The sequence below is a fragment of the Eublepharis macularius genome, chromosome 2 (assembly GCF_028583425.1).
Source record: "Eublepharis macularius isolate TG4126 chromosome 2, MPM_Emac_v1.0, whole genome shotgun sequence".
Lineage (NCBI taxonomy): Eukaryota > Metazoa > Chordata > Lepidosauria > Squamata > Eublepharidae > Eublepharis > Eublepharis macularius.
This window is the reverse complement of record NC_072791.1, coordinates 166518192-166541034: the sequence shown is the minus strand read 5'-3', so window position 1 is coordinate 166541034 and position 22843 is coordinate 166518192. Positions and strand designations below refer to the sequence as shown.

At 40.6% G+C, this 22843-nt stretch overlaps 1 protein-coding gene across 1 annotated transcript in view; it reads left to right on the top strand.

Moving 5' to 3' along the window:
- Positions 1–22843, top strand: part of LOC129325276 (myosin light chain kinase, smooth muscle-like) — a 153758-nt gene that overhangs the window by 72654 nt on the left and 58261 nt on the right. The window contains exon 13 of the mRNA XM_054972928.1: positions 4287–4358. Coding sequence (XP_054828903.1) covers positions 4287–4358 — 72 coding nt within the window. The remainder of the gene's footprint in view (positions 1–4286; positions 4359–22843) is intronic.

The window sequence follows — 22843 nt, the reverse complement described above, 5'->3', positions numbered from 1 at the left end:
TCCTAGCTCTGTTCAATCTGATCCTTATTTGTGTAACTATGAAAAGTCCCCCCACCGCATTCTTTCCATAAAAATGTAGTAATTCAATCCCTAAACCAAACAGTGAGCCATCTGCACAGAACTACACACTGTGTCCATATCGCTGTGCATGAACCCTGCAGACTCAGGCTGCCAAAACATTGCTCCTGCAATTATTTTTGAACCCTTTCAGTGCTATTGGAGCAGTTTGTATAGTACAGCAATGAGGGTTTCTGCATCTAAAGCCATGTGTGCACAGCTGCCTGGGGCTATGGGGCCAAATGAAACAATTTATTTAATATATACACACACCATCTCTCCCTGTACAATTAGCACACTCAGGCCAATGTACAATCAGTAAAACAACATAACAATATAAAACAGTGGTTGATAAAACAACAAAAAAAATCACGTCCATAGCTGCTTCACTTCATTCTCAATAATAGTCCATAAAGCACAATGACTTGTTACACTTTCCCAGATTTTTTACTCAATACTAAGTTTAAATCTTAATATAATAATCAAAATATAACACAGTCTGTTGAGCAATTCAAAGCACAAAACAGCAAATAATAGTAAACAAGCAGGGGCCTAAATGTAATCAAAACAAGAAGGCGTAGGCAACAAGTCTAGATAAAGAGTACACCACAGACAGGAGGAAGCCAAAAAGTTTCCATCCCTTGTGGCCTCCTCCCTCACTTATGAATACTTGGAGCAGGGGCAGGCACAGAGAAGGACTTGTGATGATGAATGCAGTGGCTGGGCAGGATTATATGGGAACAAGCATTATTTTAAGTACCTTTCAAGGGATTTGCATGAATTTGGCTCTGAGTGTGTGGGGGTGGTCCAGGTGAGCCTGATCTCATCAGATCTCAGAAGTTAAGAAGGGTCAGCCTTGGTTACTCATTGGATGGGAGACCTCCAATGAAGACCAAGGTTGCAGAGGCAGGCAATGGCAAACCACCTCTGTTAGTCCCTTGCCATGAAAACCCCACCAGGGGTCACCATAAGTCAGCTATGACTTGAGGGCTGTCTCCACACACATGTGCCCTAAAGGTTGCTTGAACTCATCCAGAGCATAGATTCCCTGTATGGACATAACCTGGATTCCTAATCCTCTCATGACACAGATTGAAGAAATATTAGTGTATCTGTGTCTCTAAACTGCTTTGCCATGCAAAGGGTTGTGTAATTATGTATGCAAATTTTGCAAGCATCCACACATTTTACTGTCCCACAAACCATTTTGCTAGTTTGCTATTAAGTGACTATGTAGGTATTTTCAGGAAAATTGTCATCTTGAAAGAAGAGCACTGTGGTGGCTCAGCAAGTATGGGACAGGGGAAGGAGACGAGAGAACAAAGGGAGACTTCTGAGGTAACTGCCCTGTAGACTTATGGCACTCCAAATCCCACACTCTGGTTTCTCCTTTTAATTGTGTTAACCCCCTTAGCTGCCCACAATCACTGAAAGAGAAGACCCAAGTTTTATTTAGCTGGCTGGTAGTGTGTAAGTGTGGTGTTCTCTAAAGGGTTCTTACTAGTGTCCCTGAAAGAATAATATGGTACTTAATTATGAGGTAAGTATAACCTTTTTCACACAGCTATTTTGACTTGATTGACAAAATGCAGATAGAACTGAACAACAGGTTTATTTACAGAACGTAAAGTGTAACGCAGTAAAGGTTAAGGGTGGAATAATGGATATGGAATGTACAACTGGCTCTCAGCTGCACTCCCCAGAGATTACATGTTTTCCTCACTGTGAGTTAACACGTTGAACTAAGCCTTAATTAAACACTGTGGGGAAGACTAATTCCTTTTTCTTGAGACATGGTTCCTCAGAATTCAAGGTTCAACTCATAACAGCCTTCTCATGTAAGGTCGCTAGGTCCCCCAGAGCTCAAAATGAGAAAGTGGAGGTATTTGGGGGGGGAGGGGTGCACTAGTGGGTATGGAACTCTTCTGCATCATGTTGGGAATTCTTCTTGACTAATTTACAAAGCCTTATGTTTCTGAGGAGCACCCCTGGTAAACAGAAACATTTCTTTGTCTAGGAATGACCTAATTTTATTGCCTTTTACAGTCATCAGGTTTCCACTTTATTATTAATCTCCAGTCCATCATGAAGTTCACAGGATAATCTTAGGCCCCTCTATCTTTGCTTAACCTATCTCAAAGGGTTGTTGTGAGGCTAAAACTGAGAAAGTGAGAACCACCCCGTGCTCCTTGGATGAAAGATGACAGTAAAAAGTGGCAATGATAATGAGATGGGTGGAAGAACATTTTTATAAGGAAACATCTGTAAAGAGAAGTAGGCAGAATCTAACATTAGTAGTACTGGTTGGATAGAATGCTTGTGTGAAATTAATGACTCCTAGATGTTTTCCGGACCCTGTGTTTGACCCAAATAATATTATGAGGAGAGGAGAAACATGGGTTTTTAAAATCTTTTCTCTGATTGTTCCAATGGCTTTGGGAGAATCTGCTGGTTCAGCTGAAGAAATTGCTGTGTCAACTGGAAGATTAACTTTGCCAACTAAGTTAAGATAAGCAGATGCTGAGATGCTGTGAGAATAGGGTTACCAGTCCCCCTGTGGTGGCGGAGGATCCCCCACTTCCAGCCTCCACATCAGCCACCTCTCACCTGGCCAGCAAAGGGAAAAGCAAGGGAATTGGGACTGGTAACTCTGGAGTGCGCTCCTGCTTGCTTCAGAATGCTTCTGGATTGCACAGGGAATGACATCATTCCCCCAGCCCTGATCTGATATGACTGAGTATGCCTAAAAAGCATAGAATGAGGAGGGTTGAGTCAATTAAAAGAAAAATAAAAACTGAAAGGTGTGTGAAATTGGCCTGCTTCAAGCCCTGAGAAATTATAGGTTTCTGGAGAGGAAAATGTTGAGGTTGGGGAAGAATTTCCTAATATTATCTTGTCTCTTGTGATTTCAAGTAGGTTAGCTGAAGTTAGCTCAAGATAATGTTTTATTTTCATCTAAAAGAGGGGGAGGGGATAGCATATTTGTAAAACTTGCAGATTTACTTGCCTAGAGATCATTCACACCACATGAGAGAAGGCAGGTCACTGTTTTACAAGCCTACAAATGTATGTGATTCTTAAGAGAGGAGATTGCACATGCGTTCCTTGAATATGACTCAGAATACCTCTCAACTTCTTTTAGTCTGGTCTTTGCATGTATACTATCTAGCCCTTGCACTGAGACTGTGGGTATCCTCTAGGGTCTCAAATATTCAATAGAAATCAGATTGCTAGAGATAAGTTACAGTTTTCTGGTTAAGAGTGGATTAGTAGATATATTGTTTGCCATGGTGTATGATTGTGCATATTTCTTTTGATCCATTTTAATCCAGTTTGTTGTAGTGGCTAAGAGTATGGGACTCTAATCTGGAGAGCTGAGTTTGATTCCCTCCTCCTCCACTTGAAGCCAGCTGGGTGACCTTAGGCTAGTCACAGCTCTCTGGAGCTCTCTCAGCCCCACCCACCTCACAGGATGTTTGTTGTGGGGATAATAATAACATACTTTGTAAACCGCTCTGAGTGGCCATTAAGCTGTCCCGAAGGGCGATATAGAAACCTGTTGTTGTTGTTGTTGTTGTTATTGTTGTTGTCTTTGGTTAAACAGCTTTTTGTAACAACCCCCCCTTGCAAATCTGTTTACCAGTGAGATGAGTGTACATCCCGCAAGGTATAATCCTTCTATCAAACCTCTCCGTCTCTCAGTACTCTGAAAACGCTATTGTCTGTCTCCAACTATAGTTTCCACCTTCACTATAACAGCTTGTTACCTGCTCTCATAATTATATTATTGAATTGGGACATTTCATTCAATATGTACTGAAGGGTAAAGGGTTATTTTCCTAACTTTTTATTCTGACCTGCTTCTAGACTATCCTTGTTTGTTTGTTTTTACTTCATAGACAACCAGTTGAGGCTTAACCAGAGTAACCCAAGTGGGACTGTGTTACATCTCTCTTCTAAAGTATTCCACTGATACACTATAGAATTCCGAACATCACATCTCCTGGGTAGCAGAGGGAGCTGTTTTATTCTTTCCTTTGCAATTTTGCTGGCAAGAGTAACTGTATGAAATAAAACTTGTTCAAGCGTCACCCAAGCCAACAAGTTGTATGTGTTTTCCAGACTGATCTGAATCAAATTGAAGGCAAATTGGGGGGGGGGGTTCCTCCACTGCAGTCATTGCTCTTTAAATGACTGGATTTTAAAATATTTCTATTTTCTCTTTCTAGAGTCCATAAAGCCAACTGAAAAGAAGAGCAAAAAGCCAAAGAGTTCCATACCTTCTGTGCTTTCAACAGAGAGTAAGTGCTTTAACTCTTTTTCTTAGCTGAATTGTTACACATGGTTAGGGAAAGTAGTTGAATTCTAAAGGGCTTGCCATCATTGCGATCAGGCACACTTGCAGACATGAGCCCTAAATAATATCATACAAGTCTGACCCTCCAGATATATCTATATAATACATACAAGCACCAATTATACTTGGCCAAGGCTTAAGGTAGTCAGTTGAAAGTTGCATGAAACCCATTCCTTTGTTTCCAGTGAGTCTTTTGCTCTGTCTGATATCCACAGAGAGCCGAGGGGGAGTTATTTTGCTTGCAGGGTCTTGGAAACAAAGGACCAATGAAGTCCCTGAGCTTGTCTGCTCAAACTCTAGAAATGCAAACTGTGCTAAAATTCGTAAAGAATTCATCTATAATCCCTTCCCCCATATTCCATGTAACCATAGGCAGGGCTGGGACCCAGTTTAGTCATGTGGGCTACAAAAGAGGGCTTACAAAAAATATATAAAGGAGATTCTGCCTAAGCTCACAAAGGATACTTCCCTCAGGTTGGTCAGACAAACTCAGGGATTACACCAACACAAGGGGGGTAACAAGCTTCAAACAAGTACAACAACAAGACCAGAAAAAGCACGCCCCAGACGGAAGAAAATTCAACCAAGACCAGTGATGAGAAGTATAAATACAAAATTTCGTCAGAGTTATACGTTACTATACAAAAAATTTAATACAACATCCTGAGGACATACAAAATCAAAGCAGTATGCATATATATCAACAAAGTCCAAAGGAAACCAAGGCAGTATTGCTGAGAGGATAGTCCGTCCAATTAAAGTCAATAGACTTCCCAAGTACGTGCAATAAGGTGGAATACACTGTGCATCCAGGGGCAAACAGCCAGAAAACTGCTGAAGGTAAAGCTTGAGCTGCTGCGAGAGGAAGGTAAGGCAACGAGCATCAGCCGGCCAAAAGTTCCTTTTTCTCGTTTCAGACCTGAGGGTCCTTCTTCAGGCCACCATATGTTGCAAAATCATATGAACAATTCATTTTCCCACAAGTCATATCCGTATGTGTCAAGGTCAGGTCTGAAACGAGAAAAAGGAACTTTTGGCCGGCTGATGCTCGTTGCCTTACCTTCCTCTCGCAGCAGCTCAAACTCAGGGATTGTCTGGCTTCTTTGCCCTAAAGCACAGGGACGCTTTGGAGCTGTGGCTTGTGAGACCACTTGATGGAGTGCATTAAAGTAAGCTTTTGGGGGGCTGTTGTACATCTCTGAGTAGTAATTAGTGTCTAGAAAAAAAGCAGACACTTTGGATTTTTCTGTGGTTTTTTTCTTTGTGTAGTTTGCACTGTGAATACTGAACTTTACGTAGGGGCTGTAGGCAGGAGGATATCTTGAGAAAAAAGTTACTGTTTCACACAAGCCTTTTCCAAACCTAGTGGTTTGCCCCTAGTTCAGTGCTTTAGGGAAGCAGCTTTGTAACATTTTGGGAATGTTCACAACAAAAATGGTCTAGCTGCCATGTAGACAGGAAATCTGGCCACACAGCTGCCATTTTCCCTGTCACTGATCCCACAAGTAGCCATCCCCTGCTGCATGCTGCTGGGGTCTTTTTATTAGCTCTTTTTAAAAGCAATTGACATATAAGTATAATGATATGTAAGTATGTCACTTACTGATCAGTGCATGGTTGTAAATGCAAGGACACCCCTTGCCCCAGGAATAGGACCCGGGATATAACATTCATGAATGAAAAAAATTAAAATTCAGTTTTCAATTTCATTAAAAACTATCTCTGCAAATGTAAACATTCTGAGCTAGTACCACTTCTAGATGGAGTAGGTAGAGTCCAGCTGAATGCGGCCTCTGCCATTTGTGGGAGAGGGTTCAGAATTGGGAAGCTGAGTCCAACTTCAGTTGCTTTTTCTGCAAGTCCGAAAGGAAGAGGATTGAGCTAGTACTGGAAGGCTTCTGCTTAGGCAGGTAGGTCCATTGTCTACAGTGTGACCCCCCCATGTCAATATTGTGTGGTGTTGTTATGCGGGGATGGAAGGAATGACCGGACTGTCATGAGGCCTGAGACAGGGAAAATGCCAAGAAATCTGCCATTGGAAGCCAAGTTATTGCTGAATTGCATGGGCAACCACAGCAACAGTGGGGCTTCTGAAGGAAAGCATTGCTGTGCAGAGCAGCCGGGTGTGAATGGGGATTCTCCAGCTTCAGTGTGTTGTTCTCTTTTTAGTACAATGTATATGTATCAACAGCTCTCAGAATCTAAGGCAGGCCTCCGTTCTTCAAGAACGGAGCCAGAACAGAGGAGAGTAGAAGAACAAAACAAAAGAGATTGAAATGAAGAGTAACATTTCTGAAAGTAGGAGTTTTTTTTTTAGAATTATGTTTTAATAGAATAGAATACCTTAGTACTGGGATTCCTGTGTACTGTTGGTGACATGTAAATATTAGACTTGCTTTTATCTGGCACAAGGGTAACTTTCAGTAATCCTGATAGTGATTATATGAACTTTTTTTTCTGTCTTGGCTTGCCCTAATCTTACATGGGAAAGCATTATTCTCAGGGACAACAGTTGAAAACCCCTGCATACAGTAAGACGAAACACTTCCCCTCTGTGATCAAGGAAAATAATTCCAACTGTTTCAAAGAGTTTATTGTGTAATGTTATTTTTCTTTCTGTCAAAAGAATACTATTTTGTAGTACCTGGGATCCTTAAGGAAGTAAATCTTCATGCTTGCTACTGCATGAAATCTGTCTGAGTTTATGTCAAACAAGTCTTGGCTAGGTTATTCTGTTCTCCCACTGTGAGTTGTTAATAAATGTCACAACTGACAATATCCAGAACAAAATCTGTAGAAAGCTCCTGTGTTATTTCCCCCTGATTTGATTTCCCAGCATTGACCTTGCTTTGTTGAACAGAATGGAGCATGACAGCATCCGCATAAGGGTATGTCATCAGTGTAAGAAGCTCTTTACTGTGTTTCATTATCTTCACAGTGGAAAAAATATAAAGCACTTGATTAAAGTAAAGTTATCTATCACTGACCAAATGATCAGACTAGCCCTGTGCTGCTGGTTCTTCAGACCAACTCACTTAAAATCTACAGGAGTCATTTTATATGGACCTTGACTTGTACGATCTCTCAGTGGGATGGTATGTAACCAAATTATAAACTGCCTTAATTTATTTTCCATTTCCAAGTCTTACTCAGAACAAAAAGTTTTCCCAAGTTCACATAATTAAAGTTTCAAACAAGAATACATCTATATTATCACACAAAGCAACATCTCTAACCACTTCCCATTGTGCAGGGAGAATAGAGATCTATGGCCACATCACCTTTTTCTGGAGCCATCAGTATTACATTATGCCTTTTTTCCATGGTCCTAGATCCTACCATATTACACATCAGCCTCGAAACATCAATAAGTAATACAGTGAAATTTACAGAAAGAGCTCCCAACGCAGATATTTCTTTTTTACTTCTGTCTTTTTTACCAAGTTGTTATTAAAACTTTCCAAAATTTATATTTAATAGTACAAATTCAGAATTCTCCCATTCAATAAGGGAAAAAAGTTATCTGAATGTAATAAGAAGTTGTGAGAGTAGAATAGCTGTGCTAATATCCTACTAGAGCCAAGAGATTTTACCTGAGAAAATGAACTTATCTGAGTCTAAAATCTTACTTTCTCACCCTTATTCTTTCTACTCATATTTATTGATAACCTTGACAGGCAGAGAAAGCAAAATTATTCAGCAAAGAAGCTTACACCATAAATGGAGGTTGGTATTGTCACCATTCCAGAGAACAAGTTATGGAATAAATTATCCTTTACATTGGGGTGGGCATACAAAGCTTTGAGTTTTGCGGCACAGAACTGTTGAAAGGCAAAGATGAGAAGCACTGCTTGTGAAATGATCAGTGTAGGAAAGATGAAATTGGGATAAGCCTTGTCCAAGGATGAAGTTCTGAGTGAAGACATCCCCCAGCTGCATGTGTATTGCTCATCAACATTTCCTTCTTGGAGGCATTTTAGGAGTTGGATAAACCCATAAAGATCTCACCAAAACTTGACAGTTGGTATCACATTCTGTGCATTCTTTTGCATTGATCCTGAACATTGATCCTGATCCCCTCACTCTCGCTCTCAGAATAGAATCTGGGAGACTCAGGTTCAAATCTTTGCTCTGCTGTAGAAGCTCACTGGGTGACCTTGGGCCAATCACATTGTTTCAGCCTAACCTACCTCACAGAGTTGTTGTGAGGAGAGGAGGGGAGAAGAATGAAGTAAGCTGCTTTTCGTCCCCACTGGAGAGTATAAATAATAAATATACTGTAACATAAACTGTTATAGCAATATTATGAAATAATAATTTTAAAATGAGAAAGGCCAGTAACTTTGCTTGCTGCAAAGTAAATAAAAAAATGTTCTTAAACTCCCCATTCCAAAACCAAGGACTGATAATTGAGCACTTAAGTGAGCCTCAATAGTGCTTTGACGGTCTGAATGTTTTACAATTGAATTAAAAATAAATGCCCAGATCTTTGTAGATCTTCTCAATTCCTTTGCAATTACTGGGAGCTGTCTGTGAACAACATTACTTCCTCTTGTGAAGAGCAGGCTTTTCATTATATTTTTAAGTAAAAAGATTAGAGACTTATTTTTGTACTAATGAAAATTAGGAATGTGCACAAGCAAAATTATTGTTTTAACTGATTGGGAAATCAGAAGTGGCTTGATTTTTGTTTTAGTTAAGTATCAGGAGGATTGTTATCATTCCAGAAAACCATTCCAGAAATATTAGAACCAACACTACTAATATTTAATACAAATTATTATGACACCCTTCACAATACAGAATTACAATGTGGGAGGGAAAGAGAAGAAAAGGTCCTAGCCCTCTGCTGGTTGCTGGTGCTTCTGCTCTTTAAACTTAAAAAGGCCATTGGTTTTCAATTGGGAAACCAGGGCCGTTTTCACACGGCTTACTGGCCTCCGGAAGGTTGCGCAAAACTCTCAGCAGACAGCGTCTTCTCACACGATGTCACGCAAAACTTGTGGATAACAGCGTCTTCCTGGTGCAATTTCGCGCGAGAAGACGCTGTCTGCTGGGAGTTGTGCGCAACGTTCCAGAGGCTGGTAAGCCGTGGGAAAACGGCCCAGGTCTACCCCCATTGAAAATAATGGTTCCTTAAAATGTAAAGGACAGGTACACGGCTGACAAGCTGAGGGGAGCTCTAGATAATGGGCAGTGTACCTCTGTATCTGGTTTTGACATTGAAAATACCAGATCAGATGTGCTGATAACAAGCTAGAGAGCATTCCATTCTCCCTAGTTGCTTCTGCCTCACCAACAGGATTCCTGATTCCAGTATTGATAGTGGTAATATTGGGGAAAACCTAGAAGTGACATCACATTTCTCTCTAGGAATCTCTAGAAACTCTGTGGTTTCTAGCAATTCCTAGAATGACATGATGTCACTTTTGGATTTTCCCAGAAGTTATGACATGGCACAGCATGTCACACCTATATATTAGGAAGGCAGGAGCAGTATCAGATATAGCTAATGGGCATCTTTTCAGATTGGCAATATCAGACTGCACACCACTAATGAAAACTGTACATTTAAAGTGACCTGGAATGTGTCCGAGGGAGCCTAGTCCGGTCATGACTGTTGCCCTAGGTAAACTGGAAATTAACATTTAAAAATTCATTTGCCTTGCTATGCATAATTTTGTGTTCTATCACTAGTGCTCCTTAAGACCTTCCTCTTCATATGCCTCAGGAATTTCTCATTCAAATCTTAACCACTAGATTAAAGTCCAGATTTTGTAAACAAACAATCAGTAGCATTTCCTGATATAAGGTCTATATGTAAGGTTTTACTATGTATATATATAGTTTTTCCTTTCTGAATGGGCATGTGAAAGTCCAGTTGCCATAGTATGTATGAGTGGTAGAGATTCTTTTCCTAGCTGCGCAAGCCATTCCTTTGTAGCACCCAGTTAAGGTTATGTCAGGTATGCTACTTGAGTCTCTGCCAAGTTATTATACTTCATAGTTTATGCCACTCTGACAACCTGTGACTGAGTTCATACTGGCAAAGAGTAGAATTTTCCATGAGGGTTTGGTTTATAGTGCATTCTGCATAGCTGTCTAAGGCCAGATGGAAGGGTGATGATCTTTATTGATTACTTGTACATAGAAGTAGATGATGTCCACTTATCTAGACAGTTGAAGCCACGTAGGCTCTTTGCTGCTGCAAACACACTTTGTCTTTTTCTCTCTCCAGACATGCTCTTTTCCATACTATAAAAGAGCAATCTCAAAATGATTCCAAAATAGTCAAAGCTTTCTTGCAGGTCTTCAACCTTCTGATGCTACTTCTAAAATTTATTCTGGTTTTCTTTCAGGCAGGCTTTAAAAAAATGTGGTCAGTTCACTTGAATCTGATTTAAATTTTGCTGTACATCTGTTTTTTATATAGCCAATGGATTTCACCATCCTTTCTGATTTTTACTTTTGTTGCAAGAGAAACATGGGCCACAAATGCTTCTCAAGAATTTCTAAGCAAAGTTTTGGTGGTACCTCCCCATATTTTCATAATTGACCCTTTCTCTGAGGCTTACAATAACAGCAAGTTTACCCCTCCCCCTTTTCCTATGATACCTTGGGGGAAATAAACATTTTTGTCCATTTCTGGAGCAGTTTTCCATATTAAGACTTGTGTGAATGTTATGTGCCATTGTCACTTCCAACCTTTTTTCAAACTTCATTTCTACCCCATCTTTCTCCCCCATGGAGACCCAAAGTGGCTTACATCATTCTCCTGTCCCCAGTGTTTTCCTCACAACAACCTCTGTTAGGTAGGTTAGGCTGAGAGTTTATGACTGGTCCAACGTACCCAATGAGCTTCCATGGCAGAGCAGTTGAACCCAGATCTCCAAGATCCTAGTCCATCACTTTAACCACTAGACTACACTGGCTCTCTTATGTTGACTCTGTGAATGATCAACTGAATGATCAAAATGTCCTGTCATTAACAGCCTTGCTCAGATCTTGCAAACTGGAGGCTGTGGCTTCCTTTTTTGAGTCAAGCCATCTCATTTTGGACCTTTCTTTTTTCCTATTGCTTTCCACCTTTCCTAGCATTATTCTCTGTTCCACTTTTTCCTTCTTCTGATGTGACCAAAATATGATAGCCTCAGTTTAGTCATTTTACCTTCTAGGAAGAATTCAAGCTTGATTTGATATAGAATCTACTTGTTTGTCTTTTTGGCAGACCATGGTTTCTATAAAACTCTCTTCCAGCTCCACATTTCAAATGAATCAATTTTCTTCTGTCGCCTTTTTTCACTTTCCAGCTTTCATATCCAAACATAGTAATGGTGAATACCATAGTATGAATTATCTTGATCTTGGTCTCTAGTGACACTTCCTTATCGTTAAGGATCTTTTCTAATTCCTTCATGGCTGCCCCTCCAAGACTCATTCTCCTTCTGATTTCTTGGTTGCAGTCTCCCTTTTGGTTGATGATGGAGCCAAAGAATGGAAAATCTTTAACAATTTCAGTTTTTGTCATACTTAACTATGTGATTCCTTGGTAGTCTTTTGTCTTCTTGATGTTCAGCTGTAATCCTGCTTTGGTACTATTAAGCACTTGAGATCGTGTTGCTTGCATGCTTTTGATTTTTTTTATTTCCAGGCCTATTTCATTGTTCATTTGATATCTTATGCTGTGTAATTACATTTTTCCATCTTTCTTTACTCAATAATCTGCCTTGACTCTCAATGAGAGATAAGTAAGATAAAATAAATGGGAATTAGTTTGGTCACTGTTTTCCCTCTATCCACTCAGTCCTCCTCTGCTATCACTTGACTTGCCTTGTTGGAACTTGTGCCATTCACCTTCACTTGACAGCCTGTGAAAAGAGAGACAGTGAGAAATTGGTTAAGGTAGCATGTTCCTCCGTCCCTGCCTCCATTTCTTCTGACATTTGGTTCACCCAGGGTTCATATTCCCGCGATTCCACTTCGGTGCTTTAGACTCTGATCACAGAATAGAAAAGAACTCTATCAGCCTGAGCTACTCTCCTTCTGTGTGGCGGAGAGTGCCCTCAAGTCATAGTTAACTTAAGGTGACCCTTGGTTTGCCATTGCCTGCCTCTGCAACCCTGGCCTTCATTGGAGGTCTCCCATTCAATTATTAACCAAAGTGAACCCTGCGTAGCTTCTGAGATGTGACAAGCTCAGGCTTACTTAGGCTATCCAGGTTAGGGTCTCTTCTTCAGTACCAGCTGCAAATTAAGAACCTGAGAAGATCCCTGTTGGGTCAGTCTTACTTGTCTGTCTAGTTTAACAATCTGTTGCAGTAGTGCCAGCCAGATGCTTCTGAGAAGTTGATAAGTATTAGATGAAAGCAACCGTCTGTCTGTGTTGTTTGAGCCCAATAGTATTTAGATGGTATTCTGTCTCTGAACACGCAGGCTAAGTGACAGCTTTCTATGCTATTTCATGTGCATTTCAAACACAACCAGGGAAGTTACTAAAGGTCATAATGTGTAATCCCTGGCACATAGCCATCCTGATACTCAAACCCTGAGGATCCAGAGGAGTTAGCCATGTTAGTCTGTAGTAGCAAAATAGTAAAGAGTCCAGTAGCACCTTTAAACCCTGAAGGGAGCAAGATGTTAATAGGGATATGCGCTTTGGGTTTCCAGTTCAGGTAAAATACCCAAATTGGACCTGATCCGTAAAGATTCGGGATATCCCAATCTGGCCCCGATTCAGAAATCCCAAATCAAAGCTTTCCAAAGCATTCGTAATGCTTCGGAAAGTTTCGCGGCTGAGTTTAAAGGGCCCTGCCGCTGCCTGCAAGCCGTGGTGGAGCCGTTTAAACATCAACCCACCCCTAGCCCGAACCCCCAGCCCCCACCCCCACTTACTTTGTAGTCGATGGCAGCAGTGGCTCCAGCCCTCCCCGCCGCCCTGCGGGGCCACAGAACAGAGGCAGAGAAAGCCCTTCCTGCCCCTCAAATGGCAGACGTGATGGCCATTTGATGGGCAAGAAGGGCTGGAGGAGGCGGCTCCAGCCCTCCCTGCCACCCTGTGGGGCTGCAGAGCAGTGGCGGAGGCGGAGCCAGCTCCAGACAGGCCATTGCAGCTGACTTGCTGCTGCCACCGCCGCACACTGCCGCCATACAGCAGCAGACCACCACCCAACTGATCACCCTCCCTGACAGCTAGGTAAGTGGGTAGGGGGTGGAGGGGTTGTCCCGGGGTGTGTGGAGTGGGGTTGGGGAAGTTGCTCCCTCTCACTTAGGTATGCTCTGAATTTTTACGGAGTATACCGAAGCAAGTAAAAATACCATAATTCCAAAGCGGCTTACCACTTTGGAATTATGGTATTTCCAAAAAAATTTTCCTGCTTCAGGTAAACCCAAAATAGGAAACCCAAATCTTTTTGGGCTGCACACCCCTAGATATTAATCATGGACTTAGGGTTATCACTGATCCAGTTGAAGACTGCCAGCTAGAATCAATTTTATGTCCTCCTTTGGGAGGCCAACAAAGGGGAAAGAGAGTCAGTGTAATATCCCTCAAAATTCTTCAGCTAACATTGTCTGAAAGTTTATGCAGAGCTGTATCCTTTCGTCATAAAATAAATAAGTGCCATGTAGGGGTGGCAACTGTTACAAGAGTGTATGGAAGAAGGTGAGGGCAGAGGATGAGCTGCTCCCTTGGCTCATGTTCTGCTGAGACTTTTTGTGAGAACTTGACCTGCCTCTTCCCTTGTAAAGATGCATAAGGGGCAATTGTGGTCAACTTGAGTGATCAACTGCGCACAACAGCAAATAATATACGACCAACCCTTTTACGAAAAAGAAATCCAGTCTCAGAATCAGAACAATTCCTTAAGTTGATGTTTCCTAAAGAAGGGCTTGATGCCCCCTGAAGTATTTGTTGTTCAACAAGAACAGTTTGAGCATTTTAAAATATCAAGTTGCTTATTAAAGAGCCTAAATATGAAGATTGAAATGTATAGCTATATGAATCTAGGAGTATAGAAGTCCTCCAGTGTATTAATGTCTATCTGCCTCCAAAATGCTTGAAGGCCTAAGATCGTGGAAGACTATGGGACCAGTTATTTACAACAGGAGGATTTAGCGCTCCACTATCCAAATTCAAAATGGATCCTTGGTGGAGACTGTAATGCTAGGATTGGGTCGAGTAGTTCTGAGATTCAGCAGGGTTAAAATACCCAAATTGCTGACCATATATCTCTCCTTATGCGCAGTTCATTAGATTATGTAACAAACAAGCCTGGTATAAAATTCCTTGAGCTGCTAGCTATCTTCAATCTGTGCATCTTGCATGGGACAAAACTAGATAAATCAGGAGGCGCTTATACATATTTAACATCAGCTTATGCTAGTACAATTGATTATATAGCCCTTTCCCCAACTCTATTAGATCAAGTGTATTACTTTGAAATGGGTGAAAGTATAGCAAGTGATCACTGCCCATTAAAGCTAGTATTAAACTTTAGCAACAGAATTTTTTTGAGGCCAATATCTGAAAATTATGAAGATATGCAGCCCACTGCCAGGAGACGCCAATGGTCAGAACAGCTACAAAATGATGTCGCAATAGCTCTAAGGAGCTCCACTCTAGAAGCAGAACAACAAGCCTTGCTTGTTTCAGATCAGAATACAATCCATCATTATGAAGAGATAATTCAATCTCTTAAACCGCTACTTGTCAACAGCAAACTTCCAAATCAAAAACTGCACCCCAGCAACAGCTGGTTTGATCAGGAATGTAGGGCATTCGATGCTAAAATATCTAAGTTCATGAAGATCACATGAGGTAGCACGGAAATTTCTGGAGTTCAGCATATAGCTAAACTAAGATCTCAGTATAAAATCTTGCTTAAAGGCAAAAAGGCTGCTCATGCCAAACAATCATGGAATGAGCTGGCTCAGGCTGTTGCTGAAAAGAAAGAATCCTGGTTTTGTGAGTTAGTCTCATTTGGTATGCGTAGATCTCTTTTTCAAATAGAAGCCCAAATTCCTGGGAATATTAAGTATGAACATTTTATGAAAATATACCAATCTCCACCACTCCCAGCTAAACAGAAATTAAGGAACTGGTCATTTGCCATAGAAGCGCAGATGCTACCGGAATGGCTCGTTGTATCTAATAGCTTCCTTAGCGTCAGGAAAATCTCCAGGGGAAGATCTGATCCCAGCAGACCTGATAAAAACATTTTCCAGCTTGTGTTCCCCAATACTTGTTAAACTGTTTTCCCAGCTGAACAACACAGGTGTTTTTCCAGCAGGATGGAAGACTAGCATAGTGGTCCCTATCTACGAAAAGGGAAATAAGTCAGACCCAAACAACTACCAGCCTATTAGTCTTTTAGACACAGTCTCCAAATTATATGGTAAATATCTTCTCCAAAAATTGGAGGATTGGATAAGGGACAACAACATACTACACCCCAATCAAGCAGGCTTCAGAAGAGGCCATTGCATGACAGATCACAGTCAAACACTTTTCCAGCTGGCCCAACCAAAGCCTTATATGTGGCATTCGTTGATCTGGCCACAGCTTTTGATTCGATAGATAGGGGACAGCTTTGGGAGAAGCTTGCACAGACTAACATAGATAAGAGACTGTTGCTTCTTATATGCAAGCTATATTCAGATACATTCGCACGAATCAGGGTTGGTATATCAGGTTCCCTAACTAAGGAAATCCCAACAGAAAAGGAAGTAAAGGAAGGGTGTGTCCTAGCCCCTCTACTCTTTAATCTATTCTTAAATGATACTGTCATGAAACTATCTGGACCAGAATTTGTTGCTCCAACCTTAGGCCACCAGAAAGTATCAGTATTGTTGTACATGGATGATATGGTCCTAGTTTCTCTTAGATTAAAGAGACTGTTAGACTGTCTGGGTGAATACTGTAAAGAGGAACATGTAACAATTAATTATACAAAAACAAAAGCAATGGTATTTAGTAAGAGACCAAAAAAAATTATTGGAGTATACAGGACACCCCAATTGAACAGTGTAGGACCTACAAGTATCTAGGTCTAACTTTTAGTGAGACCCTGAAATGGGATGCCCATATAAAGCTTATATCAGCGCTCAAGACCATAGGAGCAAAATGAGATTGTACTACTCTAAGGGTGGTTTCTTGATAGCACCAGCCATAAAGCTTTTTGGCTGTTGTGGGTTTTCCGGGCTGTATTGCCGTGGTCTTGGCATTGTAGTTCCTGACGTTTCGCCAGCAGCTGTGGCTGGCATCTTCAGAGGTGTAGCACCAAAAGACAGAGATCTCTCAGTCTTTTGGTGCTACACCTCTGAAGATGCCAGCCACAGCTGCTGGCGAAACGTCAGGAACTACAATGCCAAGACCACGGCAATACAGCCCGGAAAACCCACAACAGCCATCGTTCTCCGGCCGTGAAAGCCTTCGACAATACATAAAGCTTTTTGTTTCTAAAGTCATTACTCATTGGAATTGAGATCTGGGGGTGGAAGGAACCAACACTTAGCAATTTGGAAATAATTCAAACATTTTTCATGAGACATGTTCTAGCCCTGCCAAAAGGGACACCAGCTGCCTTGCTATGGGCAGAACTTGGTCTCCCCTCGATCAGAGCACGTGCCCATTTAGCGATTCTCAAATTGCAGAAAAAATACCAACGAATGAACCCTGGTTCCTTCAGTAATTTGAGTTATTTGAGCTATCACCAGCTGCAAAACAAGGATAAAACACGGTCGGCCTTCCTTAATGGCATTGCATCTAGATATTCTGTCCCAGAGGAATTACTCCAACCTTTGGGAAGCAATGTTGACTTAAGGGAATGGGTATACAAAGAGGATGCCCTAATTGACAATTTTTTAATCAGTAAAACAAAATTTGCCCCATGGTATAAAACCATCAAAAAAGACCACATTAGAGCACATTATCTGACTGATATCACAGTCTATAAGCTTAGGGTAGCATTTACGTCATTAATTCTATGCCAACTGAGATGCTACTCGGGCGATTCCAAAAAAAACCCATCGATCAACGGATATATATCTGTGGAACCTCAACTGAGGACTTACCACACTACAGTGTGTTTTAAATTGTCCCTTATACCAGGAACCAAGGGGGGAATTTCTCACGAATATTTTATCTGGTCTCCATCTTCTGTCTGACTTTGATAAATTAAATTTTATTCTTTCAGATACAGACCCTTTTATTTCTAATAGGATGGCCCTCTATGCCCTGGGTGCTAGGAAAATCTATTTTGAAAAGCTTTGCTATGGCATAATGGAGAGGAGGGCATTGATTCCTGCAGCTGAAGTTATTAAAAGTTGTTTGCTTGGAGCCTCTTTTAAAATGTATAAAGCACAAGAAAACCTGATTCTGGCTGGTTCTTTGACTCATCAGTAACATTCTTTATGATTTTTATTGAGGATAGAACATTATACGTGAAATTCCTTCTAAAAATTATTTTTAGCTCCTCTCACTTATGTCATGGGAGCTTTTTGAAAGTCTGGTATCCCATGAAAATTCTGCTGAGTTGGGTAGCTGTTAATAAAAGGTGCTAGTATGTGGTGCCTGTGGCTATTTGCTTTTGCTCATATGAACCATCTTAATGAACTGTCCAGTTGGGGGGTGGTATTTGGATGGGAGTTTGGAGAAAGGAGCAGGCTACAGATAGGTAATGAACTATGTACACCTTCTATCACTTAAAGCTACTTTGCTTTAAATAAGTAAATACATATTGGTCCTTTAATACTTGTATTTGCATATTAGATTGTTCCATTACATATTTTTAGTCCTGCCCTTACTGCAAGTTGCTTAGAGCGGTGTATATGGTCTTTCCTCCTTTTTTTTTTTTTTTTTACTTTCACGACAATCTTGGCATTTGAACCTGAGTCTTCTAGCTATTACACCATGTTGGCCTGAACAAGTATTTTAATTTTGTATTGGTAGGCAACCATTTGTATTCCTCTGGTATTGCTTGCTCTATGGTAGTGTTTCTACTGAGTTGTATTATATCAGGAAGTCAAAAAATCTCACTCTCATTTTTTAGATCTTCCCGTAAGTGTCTCTTCTTTTGTGAAGCATTTCCTGAGTCTCTTATAACTACTGTACTTTCTGCTGCCAAGTAGCATTTACTTATCCACCTCTACCCTTTCTTGGTCTTTACCTGCATTACCTTTGACTCAAATTGTCCTTTGTCAAGGATTGTGCTACTCTAGTGTACTCTAGGGTATTATTAACACACCAGGGGCTTACCTACACATTAAAGCAGTTGCTCTTAGTTTCCTGTGTAGTAAGGATGTATATTTATTCATTTGATTTTTAAACTTACTTTTCAATTAAGAGCATAATGCATTTCACAACAATTACATCAATTTAAAACCAATAGAAAACATAATATATTTAGTAAGGTTACCGTGTGTTGACACTAGTTGCCTGTGGGTTTATGCTACCCTCTAAACAGGACAAAATGCAACAAGAGTGTGCTTCATAAAGGGTGTGCACATTCCCAGCCGGAATGAAGAGCAGTCCCTCTGTGATACTTACTTGTGAATTAACCCTGAATAGGTTAATTTTGCCTGTCACTGAGCTTTGCTCAGAAACTCTCCAGCCTTTGCAGTTTTTCACTTGGTGGTTTTCCTGAGACTCAGGCTGTGCAGGGAACTATTTACGGAGAAGCAGGAGTAGCTGGGACGGGAGTCTTATGTTGCTATTTTTAGTAAAATGCCTGAAAAGGGAAACAAGGGATACTGGGATGCAGATAAATTCAGAGAACTTCTGAGCATCTTTCCTTATGTAACTTTTGAGACATGGCAAAATGTTCCATAGCTGCAATCCCACAGAAGAACTTTTCCTCCCCCAGTGTATGACTAAATGTAAACCTGTCCTGCTGTGATGCCAGTCTATAATGATACGCAAATTTCAATCAGTTTTTTAAAAAACATATTAGCTTGATTCTAAGCAATTGAATCAATAGGTAAGTTGGGCAAAGAGATGTCCTTTCTTTCTCCAACCCTAACCCTAAAAAAGTACAAATACATTCTGAGAACGGTGCACACATACACTTACCCCAACAGATACTAGGCTTTGAGTGCCTTGTAGAGTTTCGGAGAAAAAATTAATGCTGATGTGGTGGTGAAGTTTTAGGAGAGTAAAAGATTTTGTGGGAGATTAATATGTATGTATGTATGTATGTCATTTATAGTCCACCTTTCTCACTGAGACTCAAGATGGATTACACAGTATGAGATTAGTACGATCAGTATCAAGTACATTTCAATACAGTATCAAGAACATTTCCATAAACAAAGTAATAGGATAAATAGATACAAGTTTAAAAGACATAGTATTAGCAAGAATCCAATACAGAGTAGAAAAAAATATTGAAACAACATAATTCTAGGACTAATATTAGACAACATGGAGCACAAGTGATACATAGGGGTACACATTTAAAGCAACAGATAATATGTAAAGCAATATAGTGATGAAGTCTATGGTCCCTAACTCATTAGCGAAGCATCTGAGACCCCATCATCCATTTGTCTTATATCCTGGTAGAGGAAGGTTTTATTTAAGAGCAAGCAGTGCACACATAATTTAAAAGCAAATGCCATTAAAGGACACATTTTCATTAGGATCAACCAATGTAACACATGACAGTGTGCAAGCTTGTGAGTTCTTCAAAATGCTTCCACCAGTCTGGGTGTTAAAAAAGGGAGGAGGGAAGAAAGAAAAATGTTGCAGGACTTATGCAGTAACTCTGTATAGCATTGCACTGTTATTTAAATATTTGTGCTCATTTTTCTCCATGAAGGAACTTAAAGCAGTTTGCAACAAAAAGCAAATTCTCAGCAAGATGGTACAGCTGATAAAGGTGTTCCTTCTACCCTTTCGTCCTTCTTTCCCTCTCATCTGTTCCTGGTATCAAATGCCAGGCAGATTTGGATACATAAAGTGGTGCTGGGTGGAGCTGGCATTAGTTTTCACCTTTGACCTTCTGGGATGAAGGTAGAATGGCAGCCCTCAGCAGAAATACAAAAACATTACATAGTTTTGGTTTGGTTTATTAGGTCTGCATCCTCTAGATAGCCAGTTGTCTCCATCATATCTACTGTGTGTAGATTCTATCCCCTATGATCTTCCAGAATGGCCCCCTTTAGCTCTAAATGAAATTAAACGTTTGTTTGTTTGAAGGTTGGGAAGGCCTTGGACACACATGATCTACCTTCTGAACTATTTAAGAAGCACTTAGAATGAAGGGCCTCTCCTTTGGCTACCCTCTTCACTCTTATTGATAAAACTGGGAGCGTGCCTGAAATCTGGACTAAGGCTATAGTGGTTCCAATTTTCAAAAAAGGTGATCTCAAAATCCCTGGGAATTATTGCTCAATAAGTCTCTTGTCAAGTGTAGATAAACTCTATGCGAGACACTTGCTGAATAAGCTCTCTTCCTGGGTGAATGACCAAAACTTTTTTGGTTTGGAACAGATCAGTTTTTGTCCTGATAGATCTACACTTGACCATTGTGTTACTCTTACCCATTGGCCTGAGAAATATAGTGGTGCAGGTAGCAAGAAGTTGTTTTCTGTTTTTTTTATTTAAAGGGTTTTTTTATTCTATCCCCAGGAACTTTTTGAAGAATAAATTGAACAGGAACTGGACAAAAATGGACAAAAAATTACTTTTTCTTATCCATAAATTGTATTCTTCAGCTAGGTGTCAATTGCACTAGAGATGGGCACGAACAGCAATATGAACTTAAAAAACCCACGAACATCCCAATCTGCTGTTCATGAACAAGCTGTTTGTGAGGCCCCATTCTGAACAAACAGGTGGTCATTGCAAGCCTCATTCGTTGCTGTTCGTCAAGCCAGACAGCCTGGCACCTGCAATCAATTCCCTTGGCAATTTAGGCAGGGATTGTCTGAACTCTGTTTGAACTCCTGCTGTTGCCCTGGAAACCCCAATCTAAGCCCAATTTATCTTGAATTTTCTTTGTGTGTGGTGGGATAGGGATCTACCCCTTCAGGTTCCAGGGCTGCTGCCAGGCTCTGGGGCCAAGCTATTATTTATTATTGGTACCTTTCCTGCTACCTGCTCAGGTAGGGTTTCTGGGAGTGGTGTGGTAGGGATCTACCCCTTCAAGTTCCAGGGCTGCTGCCAGGCTCTGGGGCCAAGCTATTATTTATTATTGGCTGGAGGAGAGCCTGCTGGCCCCCACAAACAATGAACATGTTTGTGAACAGGATCATGTTCATCAATGTTCGTTGTTCATGGATGGCAACAAACAACGAACACTATATTCATTTTTTTCCCCTGTTCATGCCCGTGTCTAAAATGCACCACAGTTTGTAGGGTGAAGTAGCAAATGAGATTCCTACAAATCGGGGGGTTAAACAAGAGGGTTTTTGGCCCTTTATCTTTTTAACTTATTTATGAATGACCTAGCACCTGCTTTGACAATAGTGGATGGCCATTTTCCTAAACCTGGCTCCCATCTTATCCCACAATTACTGTACACACATGATGTTGTGGTATCATCTCAGACACAACTGGGCCTTATGTGCTCATTGTCCACATTTGTGGCTGACAGCAACTCTGTTATATTATTTAACTTTGAAAAATCCAAAATTAGAGTATTTTCAAAGACGTGGAAGTGTTTTTGCTGGAGAGTCAATGCTAATGTTATTGAACAAGTAAGGCAATACAGATACTTGGAAGTAAACTTCCAATGTAATAACAGTTGGACAACCCAACACAAATATACACTTAATTTGGCTAATTGCAGCATATCCACAGTGGTATGTTTTTACTACGTTCATGGCGATCAACACATGCTTGAAGCCCTTTGAATATTTAATGCAAAATCTGTTGCCCAGTTACTGTACAAGGTCCCTGCTTGGGTTAGTGCATTCAATCATCTTGTTGAGAAGATTCAGGCTTCTTTTTTGCATCATATTTTGAGTGTTCCAAATGGTATAGGATATGCAGTCATGTGTTAAGAAACTGAACTGGGATTTTTGGAAGCTAGAGCCTGGATTCAGACTTTGAAATTTGGTTGTGCCTCTGTTTTTTATTTTATTATCCAGTTACGTGCATATCATGTTATCTGACTCAAGTAATTGGTCGTGATTAATTTTGCGCAAAATTAATCGGATTGGGAAAACAATAAGCCTTTAGTTTTCTGTGTCAGAGATTGTTGGACATTGAGATATAAGTTTTGTATTCATTAGCAACTAAAACACACTCCCCTGGTGTATAGTGCCAGATTATGGGGTCCCAGCTGCTTACTTATCACACCTTAAATCCCCACAAATCCATAGGGATTTTGTGCTTGCAAGGTTTAATATTTTGCCTTCAGCGATTCTTCATAGTAGATATTCAAAAACTTCCCATCAGGAAAGAGTCTGGCCATACAGGGCTGGATGT